The 19,557-nt window shown below is 33.9% G+C and overlaps 2 protein-coding genes across 3 annotated transcripts in view; one reads left to right on the forward strand and one right to left on the reverse strand.

Annotated features, from left to right (window-relative positions):
- LOC148956298 (kanadaptin) overlaps positions 1-19,557 on the reverse strand; it is a 504,001-nt gene that overhangs the window by 93,159 nt on the left and 391,285 nt on the right. The gene's annotated exons all lie outside the window — the stretch shown is intronic.
- The window catches only part of LOC148956300 (uncharacterized), a 94,623-nt gene that overhangs the window by 2,250 nt on the left and 72,816 nt on the right, over positions 1-19,557 (forward strand). Inside the window, exons 3-6 of the mRNA XM_089097601.1 lie at positions 2,717-2,884; positions 5,527-5,718; positions 9,282-9,428; positions 12,813-12,969. Of these exons, the coding sequence (XP_088953727.1) occupies positions 2,717-2,884; positions 5,527-5,718; positions 9,282-9,428; positions 12,813-12,969 (664 nt within the window). The remainder of the gene's footprint in view (positions 1-2,716; positions 2,885-5,526; positions 5,719-9,281; positions 9,429-12,812; positions 12,970-19,557) is intronic.

Raw genomic sequence — 19,557 nt, forward strand, 5'->3', positions numbered from 1 at the left:
TGCGTTCGACTTTAACCTTCCTTCGAACTGGAAGATAATAACAAGTTATCTTTTCTAGGCGTTTTAAATCTCAAAAAGCCTTTCCGTCTTAAATTTTTGATTTGTACTAATCCTAAGCATAAAGATAGGTATTTACATTTCTCTTCCAACCACCCTCCTTGTTTGAAAAGAGGAATGATTGTATCATTAGTTGATCGAATACTAAAAATTTGCTGTGAAATTTACATAATTCTTGAACCGTTGTATCTCACGGATATTTTATTTTTCTATCGATATTCCATAAATTTGCTTTTCAATCTCCTCATAAATTTGCTTTTCAAAATGAAAGTTTTCAATCTCCTTGAAAGGTTCCAATGTTGCACAATATATTTGGTAACAGAAGGAACACCAACTCTACATCGATACTTTCTATTATAAATTCAAATCAGCCCAAGATACTAACATTTAGCCGCTCGAAATAGCTTTATAATTATGCATATACTTTCCTGACTTATTTCTTGACTTTTATAACTATGCATATACTTTCCTGATTATATATATATATATATATATATATATATATATATATATATATATATATATATATATATATATATATATATATATATATATATATATATATATATATATATATATATATATATATATATATATATATATATATATATATATATATATATATATATATATATATATATATATATATATATATATATATATATATATATATATATATATATATATATATATATATATATATATATATATATATATATATATATATATATATATATATATATATATATATATATATATATATATATATATATATATATATATATATATATATATATATATGTATTATTGGACATGTTTGTTGCTCCCTATACCCTTCAGCATCCCTCCGGTGTCAACGTTTTAACTGAAAGGTAGGTATGGTGCACCTTGTTTTAACTGGAATTGTACTGTGATTTTTAATTTGTACGGCTGAGGCTCGATACTTTTTTCTTTTCTTTGTTCTTGATACTTGATAATATCTTGATAATATTTTTTTAGCTTCTGATTGCATAGCAGACCAAGAAGCATTTGGAGTAATTAAAAAAAAAAAAAGAATCTTCTGCACGTTCCAAAAGTGGAAGATGAATTAGGTACTTGTGCAAAGAAGATATTACCAATACTTTATGTGTATTTTTAGCTAATAAACAAGTTTTTGCACTCTAATTGTCTCTATTAAGTAAACAATAACAACAAAAAAACATACAACAAGTACTAATATAAATAAGTAAATTAATCTTCAAACGATTAATGCTGAAAATGAATATGAAAATAAAGATGAAAACGAACAAAGACATTTTGCCTTTGAAAGCATAAATGAAACCCAAAACGAATAGAAATCTATAAAACAATCATATCAAAACAACATACAGTAGGTAATAATATAAATAAATAAATAAATCCGAAAACGAGTAAAATTTACATTGAATAGGCAAATCAAGCTGGAAATGAACAAATATCACTAAAAACAAGGGTTTGGGTATCGCCTCCTTCTCTCACTGTAGAAGTATAGAACCTACTGCGTCATTGGCACTTTACCGAAGACGAATTATGTTAAAAATATTTTCTTTTGCAGTTATTACAGCATTGAAAATGAAAATAAAATTACTATGAAATACAATCTTGAACTGATTATCTTTCGACAATTAATTTTTATTCTTATCTTTATAAGAATAAATTATCTTATTTATCTATAACAATTATCTTTATTCTCTTTTTCTTAGTTTTTATCATCTTTTATTCTCTTTAAAAACAATATCAGTTTTTAATGGTTTACACGATTGAGTTCGAACGAAATATGCTTATCAACTGATACATGAGCTCAATTTGGCGGCAGGGGGGGCAGGGGGGGGGGTTCGACTTTTTGGCGGTTAATTAAAAGTCGCAGTCATTCAGCCACATACATTGTCTGTAAATAATTTCAGTAGGTCCCTAGATCAAAATAAAACATCAGAGCTTTTGACTTTGTTCGGTTCTTAACTTTCGCGAAGTGAGCTTAAACTTTACAAAATATCTAAGTTTTTGCTATAACGGATTAGTATAATACAGGTCGCTAATGTTCTTTAAAGTCGTTTCAGGAATCTGGCTTCTTTATGTAATATTTAACTTTTGACCGAGGAAGAAGTACAATAACCTAAAAAATACCAAATGTTGGTGGCAAATTGCATGGGTGACTTCACTCTTTACTGAATTACACTGTTACGCAAATTATGATTTGACGTTTCTACTATGCTCATTTGACTCGGTTTTTTATTTTTGCGTTAAAATATAGATGCTAAGTAAACCACCCAATAAAAACCTTTGCTGTTCTTTGCTGCTTGGCCAGACCTGTAAACGAATCATTTATTATCATAGTTGTATGTAACCAAAATTTGGGATGGGGGAGTGTATGAATCCTTTTCTTGGGTTAGGGTATGAAAAAGCAAAAAAAGTACATTCTTAGGCCAAAAGTTTCAGTGAATCATTAATCCCGTGCGTTGTTATGATTCGCGCTGAGATTTACGTGTACCTGTTGTATTATTCAGTCTTGCTCGTACTAGAAGGGGAAGAGAATGGTGTATTATTCTTTTGCTGAAGTTGTTCACCTTGCTTCTTTTATTTGTATTATTTTAGTATTATCAAGAAAAATCAAGAATAATAAATGGATATTTACAATTTTTAGACAAATGCTGTTGTATCCCAAGGAGCGTTACAAGTTTTGGCCCGTTTGTTGCAGCATTCAAAAGTAAATGTAGTGAAAGAAGCTGCATGGACCATCGGTAACATTGCAGCTGACAACGGTCAAATCCAAGCTGTCCTTAACTCTGGATGCTTGAATGCCCTGATTAGTGTGAGTAGTCTTCGTTCTCAATAATAAATGCTTCTCCCTTGTTCGATCCTTGTTCAAAACCTGATGTTTCATGTGAACAGCAATGACATGAATGACTGAAAATCTGTTGCAAAATCATGCAAAATCCAAATCCACTAAAACTATAAATAAGCTTTTTATTTTTGTTTGCCAAACTAAACTTTAAAATTTTCAGTTTATTGGGTAATACATAAAGCCTATTTTATGCCTGACCATGTATACACAATACTGGGTACTTTTGAATTAAACGAAACACACCCAAGAAATGACGTTAGGTTAATCCAATGAAACATTACTTTTAGTTTATATAATTTTATAATTTGGGCTATATATTTGCACATTAGGGGGGGGGGGGAGGGGGGGGGGTAAAGTATTTGAACAGCGTCCCTAACCTAACCACCCCACCCCTGATTGGCAAATATGTATCCCAAATTATTCAAGTTCAATACAAACTATCACCCATCACTTGACTTTGTGGCTATGCAACCGGTTTTCTGAGATTTAGCCAAAGCGTCATTCAGGTAACAGGTAACAAGTTAAATTTCCAAAATATCACCCCATTTTCATTTTCGTCTTTTTAATAACGAATAAAAAATTATCTTTTGATATTGATTAATTAAAAAAAGAATTTTTCTTAGGGATATAAAGAGCGAATTGAAACTGAAAACGAACAAGCTTTATTGCCCATCAGGTTACATCAGATATATCTACAAAAGAATTATCATGTATGTGCAGTGAGTTTCACTTTGCTACCCTGAAAAAAAAAACTATCAAAATATTGTTGTCTGCATATTATTGTGATTGTTACTATAGGTATGGTCTTTGGGGAGGGGATTCAAAAGCCAAATCAAAGTTCCTTTTTAGGTTCAGATTTTCCTTTGGGCTTTTTTATACTAATCTTGACTTCTCTAGTTTTCTCTAAACGAATCTCCCTTGTTCTTTGGCATGATCATGACAATATTCTTCTCTTTTATTTTATTTTTTATGTTCTCATTTTTTATTTAAAAGTTTTTTTAATTGGAGCAAATCTCTGTTTCTGAAAGCTTTTCGTGTTATGCAAGTTCTCTTTTAAATTTCTTTTGTTAAATTGAGCCCTATACTTCCAGTAAAGGGATTTCTATCCGCCGTTGAGGTTGTTTGCCTTCTTTTGGCTCCATATTGAAGCAGTAAAACTACTGTATCTTGGTGTAGATTTTCAAAAACGAATGTTTAGGGTAAGGATCTGTCTTTACACTTTTGAACTAAATGGGTTTTCATTATATACTTCTATAGTCTATTATTCATAATTCATCAAAACAGTAGGGCTGTAGAAAACGGCATGTCTATTAGCAACTTCTGTGTATTACATTTGTTCTTATTTTTTTTATGAAAAAATCAGTAGCTGATTTTTGTTGTATAAATCTCTACATATATTATTGCCCATCTCAAATGAACGGATAGACCACCGATGCTCGATTTGCATAGGACGAATTATTTGCCAATTCTTATTGTGAATGAACTTTCAGAATTGCTAAGAAAAACGCAAGTGTTCTAGTACAAGGTAGCACACTAATTAGATAGTTATTGAAAAAAAAAGCATATTAGCATAAGGTTCCTGTTGCTAATAAACCCCAATGAATTTTGTCGATGTTTCAATTTTTTTTGTTTCGGGAGTTCGAACAATGAAACAAAACAAGATCCATATCTGATGAAAACCCCATGACTGTAAAATTTGCTACAAAAGATTTCTCGCGTGCTGGGAACAATAAATCTCATTATTACCCAGTGCCATACGTAGAGGTATTTTGTTTTATAGGGAGGAGCATTGCGTCCCTGTTATTCTTATTCCTGAAATTGATGCTTTATGTATTTCTATGCTGTTTTTCTTATGCAGTTTTTCTTATTTTTCTTATGTAGTATAAAATGTGTTTTATGTGTTTTTCTTATGTTGAATTAAAATCAAGTAGTTGCGGGCATGCATCAAGCCATGGCTTATTGTTGAAAAGGCCAAGACAGATATTCCGAGTGATTGAGAAGCAAACCTGGAATAAGCGCTTCTTAGGATTTTATAAAAATGATGTCATTTCATTTGTTTATAGATAAGTCTATCCATCATCCATCACTATGTCATTCCTTGGGCAGAACTAAGGTAGATAGTCATAGAATTAAGGGATGAAAAATTGGATTGATTATGGGTTGACGTGTGACGGACAATGTCCACTGGACTTGTATGCAAAATTTCGGACTGAATTTGCTTGGACTCAGAGGTGGTGTACAAGTGAAATCTAAGCCTAATAAGAACCGTATCGGATGAAAACCCCAATGACTGCAAACTTTGCTACAGAATATTGCTCCCCTCCCCTCATTATTACCCAGTGCCAGGCGTAGAGGTGTTTTTTTTTTTTTTTTATATGGAGGAGCATTGCGCCCCTGTTAATCTTATTGCAGAAATAACATTTTCTTAATGCATGCATATATATATATATATATTGATGCTTTATGTGTTTCTAGGCAGTGTGCTTCTCTTGTTATATTTTTTTATTTAGTAATAAAAAGAGATGTCTTATGTGGTAAAGGTGATATGTGAGTGAAATTAATTTCACAAAAATTGAAAGATTTGTGTTCTAATTGATATTTTTGTTTAGGTACTTGAAAAGGGTGACTGTCAGGAAGAAGCTTTATGGGCTGTAACTAATTTGACGATAGGCGGTACGGCTGATCAAGTCATCACACTCTGCCGGGCTGGTGCTCTTGAGCCAATTTGTGATCTTCTCTCGTTGGTTAATGACGGTAAAATGTTGCAAAACCTCCTCAACTGCCTTGAAAAAATGTTGAAGGTATTTTTTTTTTTTTTTAATATTTAAGATAATTTTTCACCTGTAATAGTGAAGGTGTAAGTGGGAGCTAATATTTCAGGGTAACCTAACCTGATATACTGCTTTGGTTGTTTAATTCTGACGGTAAAGGACTTAAAGGGCTCACTGAGAACCTACTTTTAGTATAGTAGAATAACATTACAACCAGTACGTTGAGCCCCTTACTACACCCTTACCTTTCCTTTCTCATCCAATGTCTATGCTTACCTAAAGAAGATCTGATTTTGGCTTTTAATATTAATTAATGGCTAAATGGAACATTTTTTTTCTAGAAAATGCGTCTTATAAAAAAAAAATTAGGTAAAGTAAAATTCCTTACCAACTAAAAAGTTCGTAAAGAACTAATAGGTTTTCAGGGGCGACTGAATAGGAAGTAATAAAATTTGATGCTACTCCATGTATCTGTTTTGGGTATACCCTAATATGTATTTATGCAGGCTACATATTTAACGGGTTTTGATCCATGTTTGTGTGATTTCAAATATTTATGGAACCAAAAAAATATATAAGTGGTTAGTAATTTATCCTGAAGGTGCTAAATATATCAAAAACCCGGGAGTGTATTAAAAGTGTTTTTGCTGGTAGGTGTTCCTGAGTAAGGAGGTTACAATTAAAGCATAATATTTATAGTATCCCTGCATCTCCAACCCCTACCAAAAACAAAGAACAGTGCATATTGTGGTTCATCCGAAAAAATATACTTACATTTTCGGGTAGAATCCAAAGCTCTTAACTTATATTGGGCTACCATTTGAAATGTTTGAGACGCCCATGGATACCAGGCCCTTCTAAATTGCCATTTCACTAAATGTACGTGTGAAAAATAAGTTTTAGAAAAGTTTTGATGTTTTTAAGTGCCTCAAAGCTAAGGAGGATATGCTAATTGTTTTCCAAAAAATTTGACTAAGGATAGTTTTATGTAGTACGTATCAAAATTTCAGGACTGTTTATCAAATATAAGCTCTACGAAAAATTTTCCTCGAAAAATGCTCTTCCACCTGAATGTCTAGGGCTGTACCGAAGGAAGGATTGAGAAGGTTGGGTGACGTATCAGGTGGCTGAAATTTGTTCATTGACCAACCAGCTGGGGCAGAAGCAGCTCATAGGGGTGATAAAAGGGTTTCTAGGTTTTCAAAATATAACAATTGTATCGTGTTATAGGTTGTTATATGAGTAAGTATTAACACTGGGGGAAATACATTCTAAGACCGCACTGGCTATACATGACACATGAAACTCACAGAGGAAAGAAAATAACAAAATGAAAAATAAAATATTCGTTTTTCACCTTTTTTTAATTTTATTTTTTGTTTTGTAATACTTAGGGAAAAAATTGAGACCGTATATTCATTTGATAAGATTATTTACGTTTAATCTCCTTCTCCTTCCTTGTACTAGAATTCAGCCACATCTTGACAACGCTGGCTTTTGCTTACTTTTTTTTTACCTTCTTTGAGAAAAGTACCTTACAGAGCTAGGTCTGGTGAATAAGGAGGTTGAGGCAGGACTGGGGTCTCGTGTTTGGTCCACACCCTAGTATGGCCCTTCCAATTCCTGCTGTATGGTTCTTTAAACTCGTGTATTTTTCTTCGTGCTTCGTCCCAGGAACAGCGAAGAATCCTATATAGGTTGAAAAAAAAAATCTTAACTCAACTTTCACTAGGCTGTAAATTTGATAAACTTTCGTAGGTTGTGCACGTCATCTTTCCTTCACTGCGAAGATTTTACTTCTGCTTCTTGATAGTAACATACCCACGTTTCATCAGCACCAGTAATTAATTTTTAATATTTCTTTCTGGTAGATTCCTAACATACTAGGAAATCAGTGCCTATCTTTCTCCGATTTTCTTATCGTCCTCTGATAGCAATTTCGAACAAATTTCGGTGCTCCAAAAGAAAGGCTATGCTTTTAATATAGATTAGGCATTGTACCAAGTTTTTGGCAAAATTTAATGCATATGCCTTATTTTAATTTGTTGCTTATGGTGTTGCTTAAGACGTACAAATAGACTTGGTACTTTCATACTGAAACCGGTCTACAAGTAATGCCATCAGGCTCTACTTTTTTTCTTTTTTTCTATTCGGTAATTTTACTTTCAATTTTATATAAAAGGAAACCAAAATCTAGATCGAATTTTATCAAAAAGAACTGGAAAAACTTAAGAAGAGGCTTTAAAAATCTAGGTCTTAAAAACCAGGTGAATGCTCACTCTGGTTGATATAACAAGCTTAAACAAAAAGTATGACGCCTTTTTAAAGCTTAGCAGTGCCATGGTTAGCCAGGCAGCGCCATATATAAAAATTGCAAGTGATCTTGTTTCATGTAAATTCTGCTTCTATTCCTGCAGAAACCCGTTGAAACTCTAGTCTCTTTATGGGCTAATTCCGAACACAAATTTCCATTTAGATAGATGAACGGTTCTGTCAAGCTTAATTTGAAGTAATTATTACCAGTTTTAACAGCAACAGTTTGTCCCACGATTGCCCCCAAATTTGCTATATGAAAAGAGTTTTTCTGTTAAGTCATCAATCTCTAAATCATCAATTCATAGCTAAATTATTGTTTTAGTTACTCTTCTTGGCTCTTTAATCTCGGGATGGAATTAAGTGAACGAAATCTGAAAGGAAACCAGTTGAAATAGGGCCCTAGAGTTTAAGAGCTGCTGTTAGGACCCTGATTTTTGGGCTTTAAATTAAACCCTGCTATGGTGTATCTTTAGTGTGGTATGTCCTCGAAGTCTTTCAAAAAACAGTTTATTTTCCCATCTCTTTTTACGGAATTTATACAGTATTCAATTAGTCTCCCTTGCGTTTTAGCTTTTATATTTTCTGATGCTTTTTTAAACAGAATCTATTTTTAACCAACATCTGACAAGGAATATTTTCTCTTAATTTCCAATTTTGCCAGAGAAAAGATTTGAACCAAGAGAAATGATTATTGACCTTTTCAAGCAGTTGGTCAATTGGATTCTTGGAAGCTATGTATAGCAACCAAGAAAGTAAAATAAATGCGAGGATGTGGAGCAACTTTAAGAGTTGGAATTTATGACAAAGTTTTGTTCTCTGTGCAACTATTTAATAGCATTAAATAACTCGGAAAGGTCGATTCATTTAATGCAGAAAACGTGTTCTAAATGGGGATGACGTTGTTGAGTACTCTCGTTAAAAGAAATATCATTATGCAGATGAAATTTCTTTAATTGGTCAGAAGATGAAAGATGTCAAAATGATGGTGGTGAAGAGGTAGAGATTTTTCGCGATAGAATGTCTCTAGTTCTTAATTTAGACAGAACCAATAGTAATGTGTCGATTGTCATGGCCTAAGCCAATTTGGCATACACCTTAATAAAGATGTCACTTTGTTTAATAAATCATTCAGCAGGGTTCATTGTAAATTGTATGGCTTCACCTGGCGCAGCATTAAAATGAGAAAAATAGATATGTGGTGAAATTAGGATTGTTTTTATGTTCTTGTATCTGCTGTTGAAACGAAGTTAAACCTAAATAAAAAGTTTATTTTGCAGACAGGCAGAAAGGTCGATGATATAAAATTGATTATCAATGATAAAATTGACGAAGGTTTGGATAAAATTAAGAGCCTTCAACAGCATGAGAACACTGATATTCGCGACACAGCTGCCAGTATTATTGAAATATGCTTTTCTGATGAGGTAAGCTTTACAATTTTACTTGCCTTCGTATACGAATTGAAGGTGAATTCAAGCACTTTTGAAAATTAGTTAGAAGATCAAGCTATTTAGATAAGATAAGTCTATGAGGTCAAGCCATTGTCAGAGAGAGAAAGAGAGAGAGAGAGAGAGAGAGAGAGAGAGAGAGAGAGAGAGAGAACAACAGGATCTAGAATTTTTGAATATATTGAACATAACTCTCATAGCTGAACACAAATCAGACATTCGGGGAACGAACGTCAAAAAAATGTAAATGGAATGTAGTTGGATGCACAGAAAAGTGTATATTTAGATCCAGGTTTTCAAAATTGTCCTAATTGAATTTACGGATTTCTTCCAAACTCCCCCTCCTTGTGTGAAGAATCCAAAAGTATAGACGAAAAGAACCCTGATTTGCAGGAATCAAAAGTTTGCACACGAGACAAATACCTAGTCCAGTGAACATGTTTTCGTAAAAATATCATCGTTCTTTTTTGCTTTTTTTTAAAGGTTTTCTTTAATGTTTGATGCCATCAGACTACTTGTATGGAACTCGACTCAACCATCCCTTCTTGCCTAGATGTGAATAGCATCATTTTTCAAACTTGCCGCAGTTAAGAACTCGAATTTTATTTTTCAAACTTGAGCAAAGCGTAAAATTTCTTCATTAAAAACAACTAAATAAATTTAATTCAATGAATTTTGATTTTTAGTTTCTATTAGTTTTGTGAGACTTTTTACATTAGATGAAACCAAGACTAATTCCGCGATTTTGTAGACCTTGTTGTTGTAAGAGCAATGAATTATTTAAGCAGATTCATTTATTTGGATCCTAATTGACAGTCATCGCGGACACCCATAGAAGTTTTCTATTGGAAGGAATGGGTGATGGTTTTAGAATAGGCTTTTTCGTTGTCATTAATTTCGAACAGTGGAGGATCTTGCGTTTTATGTGAAGTTTTTGTTCCACTGGTGGGGGGGGGGGCACCCCTTACTCTATATTTTCACTTGCAATAATTTCACCGTGTAATCTTTTGATAAATAATTTCTTAGACCAAACTGGCTAATGATGATAAAACAAAAAATCGCGAAGAAAACGAGGACAATTAACAGCCAGGGAAAAAATTGAAAAATTATGCAAATATTTCGGTCAAGACCTCAGCTTGACCGTCCTCAGTTCAGAATAAAACAAATAAAAAAAAAAAAAAAAAAAAAACCTTAAAATAAGAACACAAAACTAAAATTGGACGACCCTTTCTCAGTAACGGTAAAAGGGTAACTGAATAAAAAAACACAGGTCTAAATGGTATTTTACAATTTTATTTTACGTAAAGCACTCTTAAAGGCCAATCGCTTTCCAGTTAGATTATTATCGGAGATTTTATTTGATTGCACAATATAATTTTGTGGATGTATGTAAAAACGATCAGAACTAATAATTTCATCATAAATGGGACTTAGAAAGGTTTCTCCAGTGTCTCTATTGAGAGCTACCTTTTGGTGAATGTGCTTTTTTATTTCAACTGCCTCCCTGAAAAATTGCGTGAGACCTTTAACGGGGGCAACAATGGAGGTTATGTCAAACAAAATGAAATGGTGTAGATTCTCATACACAAGTTGAGCCAAGGTGGAATCAAAAACCTCAGGCCTTTGGCGTACCCTCATGGCCTTGGACGGTCAAGCTGAGGTTTTGACAGAAATATTTGCAAAATTTTTCAGTCTTTTCTTTGGCTGTTAATTGTCCTCGTTTTCTTCGCGATTTTAGGTTTTATAATGATTAGTCAGTTGTGGTCTTAGAAATTATTTACGACTAGATTACGGGGAGCTTTTGACCAAGTCTGTTCTTAATTATTTTGATTTGTCTAAAAAACATTTATAATCATTTAATTATACAGTGAAGAGGAACTGTGAATATCAGTCCGTAATATCTGTGATGTTTTTTGTAAATTGGTCTGATCTTGTGAATTATTTTTAGTTTTTGTATTCCCTGTCTTTTGCCAATTCGGTCTCCATAATTATTTTAACAAAGCCTTGTCATCACAATGATCCTCAAAGTAATGTTTTACGTTATGATTTCCAATTTCCAAAACCCGAGAATTTTGGGCGAGTGTCCTCCTCAAAAACATATTTTCTATCTGGAAATTAACAATGCTGAACAAAATGGCTATCTCAAAATTTTGATTGGATGTGTTTTGGAGAATGATGGGCGTGGGGGGGGGGGGGGGGCTAGTTGCCCTCCAATCACTATCGACTATTAAAATGGGCATTAGCCCTTTAAAACCTTACTAAACTACCCCTATAAAAACCTTATTTGCCCCCGGGGCATAACCAAATCCCTTGCCCTGAGGGTTGTGGGAGAATGTCCTCAGAAACACATTTTCTATCTGGAAATAAACTACGCTTTACAAAATGGCCATCTCAAAATTTTGATTGAGTGTGTTTGGGGGAATGATGGGCGTGGGGGGGGGGGCTAGTTGCCCTCCAATCACCTTCGACTATTAAAAAGGGCACTAGCCCTTTTAATTTCCAATCAAATGAGCCTTTTTTGAAGTTTTTACGACAACGCCTTCTATGAAAACCTTATATGCCCTCAGGGCATAACTAGCGCGCGGCCTATGATTTGGTACGCTAGAACATAATAATTTCAATTTTTCTGGAAGCTTAAAAAATTGTTTTCTGGAAAACTTACTGCATATATTTCAAACATTCCTTTTCATGTCTCGTGATCGATAGCATATGAAATCTAATATCGTCTCGGAACGATATTAGATTTCATATGCTTCCGTTATCGTGCTGACAAAAGCAGTAACAAAAGCAGCAATGTTGTTTCGGAACACGACTAATCAAGGCCATTTGCAAAAATTGTTCCTTGTTGGGAGGAGGGAGGGGGGGGGGGTGTGAAGTTCTCATAAAATGTCGCTTTGCTAAAAACCATGTTGCATCTAACTTTTAAATTAAAATGTTTGCATTTATCATTTATCTCCTTGAATATAGTTTGTTCATTTTTTCTGAGGGGGAGGGGGGCTAGATCCCCCATTTAACCGCGTTAATAATGAAGGGAAGGGCTCTTGGATAGGTGATCTGTTCATATATCTCTTGGTATAAGAGTAAAATTTGGCCATTTTATTCAATTTGCGATAAGCGCTTTCGATTTCTGTATTCTACCTGTACATTGGTAGTTTCAGCTGAGGAAGAGAGGGGAAATTTTGTAATTGCCTCTCCTTTCCCTCTCTCCCTTCTGCAATCAATGGGAAGAGGCTCGCTTTTTTCCACGGAAAAAAGAAGTCGAGTTATAGATCATTAAATTATATATTTTTCTCAATTATATTCAATCATTATCCTGAATTTGAACCGTTAGTAATCCTAGTTGTTTTGTTTATTTTATAGGATTTGCGACGTAGAAGACAAGACCAAACATCAGAGCTACGAAAACAGAAAAAAGATGATGAGCTTATGAAAAGGCGACAAGACGATAACAGTGAAGAACCATCTCGCTCTATGCTAGAGCTTGCTGGTCCTCAGACTCTTCCGGAAATTGTTCAAGGTAAATTTGTTTTGTTTAAGTCACAGTTTAGGGGTTTAGCCAATGGTGGGTTCATGGAGGCTCGAATTAAAAAAAAAGAAGTTTTTTAAACTGAAAGTAAGGAGCGACATTAAAGTTTAAAACGAACAGAAATTATTCCGTATATGAAAGGGACTGTCCCCTTCTCAACGCCTCGCTCTCTACGCTAAAGTTTTTTATTGTTTAAAAAAAAAATTTGTGATAGAGTCTAACTTTAGCGTAAAGAGCGAGGCGTTGAGAAGGGGACAGTCCCTTTCATACACGGAATAATTTCTGTTCGTTTTAAGTTTTAATGTCGCTCCTTACTTTCAGTTTAAAAAAAACTTTTTTTTTTATTTAATTTTTGAATGTTTTTGAATAAATACAGGTTTTGATCTTGGCTCACCATACATGAATAATTAAAACAAAATTTTTATATTAATTTACTTTTATTTGGTTAAATGGCTTTCTCGAAACTTGTTTAATTTTATTTACGAACGTTTTTATTAGTAATAAATATACGTAACTTACGAATTAACTTACGTAACGAACTTTTATATTCATATATTTTTAATACGTTTATTATGGGGTTCGCCCCTAGTCAATACCTTGCTCTTCAAGCGAAAGTTCGAATTTTGTTCCAATTCTTTAAAAATGACCGCTTAATCACAAAGGCCGTTAATTAGAATAAATAGCTCTTATGAAAGTACTAAAAAATCTTTGGCTTAAAGAGCGAGGCATTGACTACGGGGTGAACCCAATCATATATGTAATATTTTCTGTTCGTTTAAAGTTTCGATGTTGCTGCTGTTGCAGTTGAAATACTTGTTTTTTTATATTAAATTTCTGATTCTTTTTAAATAATGCTGGGAAGTCCGGCGTCCCCTTCATGGCAATGTCCCTTCCCCCATGAAAACTTCCTTCATGGAAAGATTCTCCCACATAACCCCCGACCCACCCCCCACCCCCACTACCAGGAAAAATCTCCCCTGAAAACGTCTGTATGCTTCCAAATAACCAATGCTATACGTTAACATTGGGTAAAGTTCATAACTTTCAGCCCTCCCCCGGGAACTTCGGGGGATTAAGTCATCCTAAAAGACATACTTATAATATTTTCGAACATGCTGAACAAAATGGCTATCTCAAAATTCTGATCAGGTGACTTTCGGAAAAAAATGAGCGTGGGAGGGGGCCTAGTTGCCCTCCATTTTTTTTCACTTAAAAAGGGCACTATAACTTTTAATTTCCTTCCCAATGAGCCCTCCGACAATATTCTAGGACAAGTGGGTCGATATGATTACCCCTGGGGAAAAAAAAAACAAACAAACAAATAAACACGCACTCGTGATCTTTCTTCTGGCAAAAAAATGCAAAATTCCACATTTTTGTAGATGGGAGCTTGAAACCTCTACAGTAGGGTTCTCTGATACGCGGAATATGATGGTGTGATTTTCATTAAGGCTCTATAAATTTTAGGGGGTCTTTCCCCCTTTTTTTCGAAAATCGGCCAAATTTTCTCAGGCGCCTAACTTTTGATGGGTAGGATTAAACTTGATGAAACTTATATATTTGAAATCAGCATTAAAATTTGATTCTTTTGATCTATCTATTTGTATCAAAATACCGTTTTCTAGAGTTTTGGTTACCATTGAACCGGGTCGCTTCTTACTTACAGTTCGTTACCACGAACTGTTTGATTAAGGACGTTTATTATTTTTAGTCTAGTTTATGATTTATTCAATATATATATATATATATATATATATATATATATATATATATATATATATATATATATATATATATATATATATATATTATTTAGTTTTAGAAAGTTGAAGTCTGTGCTCGCACATTTGTGCCTAAATTTTCTTCTTTCATAATTTTGCATTCTCCCTTTATGAATAAATAGACGCAATGAAAAAATCAAGTGAGTAGTTTAGTTATGAATAGTTCGCCCGTTTTTGGCAGAAGTTTATCATTCTTGCCCACTTTCTTCTGAACCATTCTCTGTTTTTGTTCAACATGAAGCAAAACTCAATGCTCTTTCTTGTATTCCGTCTGATGGATGTTGACCCTTGAGATGTATTTATTAGATTAGTTTTACGCCAAATTGACTTTAATTTGGTTTATATTAACTAGAATCATATACTAATTTTGATTATGCTAGCCTGTTATAGTAATTATACCATGTTCATAGTGTTTTCAGGGAAAGGACTTTAGCTGGATTTATTAAACTGTTCTTATTTGCAATTTAGTGTAATGCTTGTGTTTACTCTTTGCTGCGCTAAGATCAAAACTCAACATCTTTATCTGAAGTTAACACAGACTTAAACCAATGTCTAGGTGGAGGGAGGTTAAAAAGTTAAGACCGGTAGCTGATGTTGTCACCATCCCATTCCTCATCGACAAGGCAGACAGAAAATATACATATTCACATTGGATCCCATCTTGCATTCGACAATTGGTCGTCATCGTAACTACAAAATGTTTGCTTCCTGGTTTAAAGATTAATTTTGCTAAAGCCTTGGACAATTATAGTTAAGATTTACAGGTTTCTTTGTAAATTAACTATTGATATATGCTATTTCTATTCTTTTTTTTTTTATTTGAAAGTGTGATTCCGCCAGCTAATTCGAATTTGAAAAATCGGTTAAAAAGATAGCGACTGGAAAGCTATTCAGTTCCGTCATAAGAAGCTAAAATGAGTGTAATCAGGTAAATAGGTGACAGTATTTAAGCAAAGAGGAGGGGATATTGATAAGAGTGGAAGTTCAAGTCAGTCTCCGACAAAAGGAAGACTAAATAGAGCACAAGAACAACAAGCGCTATCTGATGTTACCTGACAATGCCCGAAAGCTCTTTTTTTTTAATTTTAACGTTGTACCAGTAGCAATAGCTGTTAGTACTACTGCTGCTTGTAATTAATGCTGTGCTCTCAGTGGTGCTAGTAGTTTTATTCATTGCAAAAGGGTATGAAATCTTCAAATTAGCTTTCCACCTTCCTTTGTTCTCTGAGCAAATGAATTCTTGGAAATAACAAACAGATTATTTCTAGATGTGTCCACTTAATTGTTTTTTTTTATATACAGCGTTGTCAAGCCATTATCGTCACTAATCTTGTGAAGTTACTGACTATGTGTTGATGGGCTCTACCTGTTGTATATAGAATTGTCCGTAAATAAGGGTGTACTTATGTATGGCAATTCGGGTGGGAGTTTTTAAGGTTTTTCCTAAAAGAGTGTCGTTGTAAACACACGAATAAAGTGTATTTCTAGGCTACATTCCTCCTTCTTTCAGGCCGAGGAATCCTGTGTTCGGGTGTGTATATAATCGTTTGTTTGGTGTTGAGACCTCTAAACAAATAAAATAAGCTGGGGTCCACTGATGATGTTTGTTCTTGGGTCCTTTAGGGGGTTAATCTGGCCCTGCAGAAAACCCCAGGTTTTATGGACCAACTTGCAGCAAATGAAATATGAATTGTTTTGCTAAATTAGTAACACTTAATAATTTCGCATTACTGAATATTTTATTTAACGTCATATACAAATTCTATGCTTAAAGTAGGATTTTTCTTGTTTTGGTACGGCCAAAATCTGAGCTCGAAGTTCTGGTATAATAAAGATGTGACAAAAAAGGGATAGGGATAGACCCTGAATAAATTGCGACACAATTTTTTACAGCATTAAATAAAGAAAAATGCACTCATTAAAATACCTAAAATCCGCATCGCCCTACCTAGGCTAAATTTGTCAAATTGACCCTTAAAGTGTGGAGGAGGGGATAAAAAGCTAAAAGTTCATGATACAATAACACGTAGAAAAAGATGTCTCATATGGGATTAATGTGGTCGTAGATGAAATGTCTTTTCTGTCATTGGTGGGATTGGTAAAAGGTAACAGATTTGATATGCATACCTTTCAAGTCTGTCCTCAAAGTGCGAGGGGGAGGGTGGAAAAATATAAATTATGAAAATTTGTTGGAAGAAATAACTTTTATGGAGCTAAGGGATATTAAAATACTCTCGAATAAATTTAGCATGTGTCACCAGCTCAATAATTAGTCCTTCACCTTCGAAATTGAACCAGCCAAGGCTACTGATTTCCATTTGCTAGCCTGAATAACTTTAGAATTTTTGATAGTCTGAATAAGAGTTCTTGTAAAAGTTTTCATGAAATTTTGTAACCCTGGCAATATTGCTTCAAAATCTTGGTATTGCCTGCAGAAGAATGACACTCAAACGAAATATGCTGAATATTTTCGTCAGATTGATGGCAATGTCTACAAAGAGAAGAATGGTGTAGGCTCCAACTAAGAAGAAGGTCATTTTAAAGAAGAATGGTCCATCTTACAGCCGATAATAAATTATGGACAAATCCCTAGACTGGAATGGACAAGACAACATTTGAGAATGGTGCTGTTTACTCTATACCTCAAAGCATTCCTTACATTGCACTTCAAAGAATGATCTAACCGTTGGATATCTGATGTTTTATTTGCTAGCAGACATGCGGTGTCATTCCATTTTAGGCCTTTGTGGCTAGAAATATGCTGGACCTTAAGCTCCTTTATCTTACAAATACGTTTACGAGCTGTCTTAGATCTGAATCAGAGGTGGAAAAATAGCCTCATCCCATCAAAAATGCAGCCAACTAAAAATAAGTCAAAGCCGATATATATCCGATTATAATTAACTGAGACTTCTATAGGCATTTCAATAGCTCGGAGCTCTGCTGAAATTATAGAATAAGATTTTGGCAGAGATGAGGTAATATTAAGGTTTAAAGCAGGGATGCAAGAGGTAGTATTTACACCGTGTGTTTTATTGGAGCTGTCAAATTACACCTTAAGATGGTCAGGATATGATTAGACTTTTTATGATACACAATTAAGTATATTTCATCATTTGAGTTGAACGACTTGTCATACTGCTGGTGCTGAAGATTGTATGAAGTGGAATCATCCCCCTAATTGGCCATTCCACAAAAGGGTAACTGTCATTGCAACTATCTTTTTAATTGGAAAATGCTGATTAAAACAAAAACAATACATCTACTATTTTGCCTCTGAGGCTTTATCATTCTGAGACCAAAGGCCAGAAAATTTTTAAATTTTGGTACAAGTGTCTTGTGTACAAAACTATTAAATTTGGCATTTTTTGATGGACTTTGGAGTGGTTAGGTGAGGCAGTGCTGCTTGTTTAGTGCTAGTGATATGTTTCTGGAACCACAATAATATGGTTCCCTTCGAATCCGCAGTATGCTCTAGTAATTCTTGTCAGTGCAAAGATTGTTCATGGCGCTGTTTGAATTGTATTTTCAGTATTTGTAACGTACCCTCTATTGAATTAAACAGCATTTTAACCAAATAATGTAGTTGGAATATAAACTCCCCGATCCTTTTCCATAAAAATAGAATAGAAACTCTGCCGTGGGTCAGAAGTATAGGTTCAAAAAATTGCGTTTTGGATCGTCCAGAAAAATATAATATTTTACTTAACATGTTTCTAAAATCGTTCTTAAAAAACTCAATAGAGATGCACACAGAAGAGATTTTTTAAGGTGATGGGAGGAGGAGTGTCAGAAAGTTTTGACTGCCTCTACTTAAAACAACATTTTAGGTCCATGTATGTCAAATATTTGCAGAATAGGTACCAATATCAAGGGGGTAGACCAACCACCCCTTTATGTAGACATGGAAAGAATAAAAAAAACGGAATATGTGAAGATCGACGTTATCCATAATGAATAATTCATTAGTGAAGAACTATTTATATGAACACGCCATTGCTATATTAAAAGTAGGAACTTACACATTGAGGTAACTTTTTAATTTGATAATTTCACTTGTTCTAGAACTACGAAACAGAAATGACATCCATTAGGATCCATGAAAACAAGATCGGGATTTTCTGATGGTCAAAACCCAAATTAAAAGCTCAATTTGTCATTAATAAAAAGGTATTTTTCTTGACAGAGCAAAGAAATTGTCGTTTTTGCTCTGATTTTCTGTACAAGGATTGTAGATACTGTACCATTACTTTTTCCACCATTATTGTATTTAATGTTATAAAAAATATTTTAATCTTCACTCAGAATATCTGAAATTAGACACTTAAAGAGAAGTTGATCCCCGGCCGTAAAGATTGCCACTCAGAATACGAGTCATTTCAAAATCAAATTTGCCACATCCGTCAATGAGATTTTACTCATTTAGACTATTTGTTGTGGCATGGGGTTGTATTGCTGATCTGAGCCATTTTAAATAATAATGTAGGTGCAGCAGATACTATCATGCAATTAGTCATGCAATCCTCTTCATATCATTTTCTATGAAGTCCGTATTCATTTCAGACATGACTCCTATTAACTGAATTGAAGTGAACTAATATTATTCTTTGTGATAGCCCACAGAAACTACACAAGACGTTTAACTGGGTGACTTGAGTTGCCAGTTGATTCCTGTGAATCAAAAGACTAATTTCTCGCCTGAAAGTTAATATAAAAACAGCATTATGGGCTGTGTGTTTTATGGCCTATCGTTGTAAAAATCATATTCTGGGCAACTGGTATTGGCTGGTCTTGACTA

This window comes from Artemia sp. Qi Xiang Cuo, chromosome 1 (assembly GCF_049724085.1).
Source record: "Artemia sp. Qi Xiang Cuo chromosome 1, ASM4972408v1, whole genome shotgun sequence".
Lineage (NCBI taxonomy): Eukaryota > Metazoa > Arthropoda > Branchiopoda > Anostraca > Artemiidae > Artemia > Artemia sp. Qi Xiang Cuo.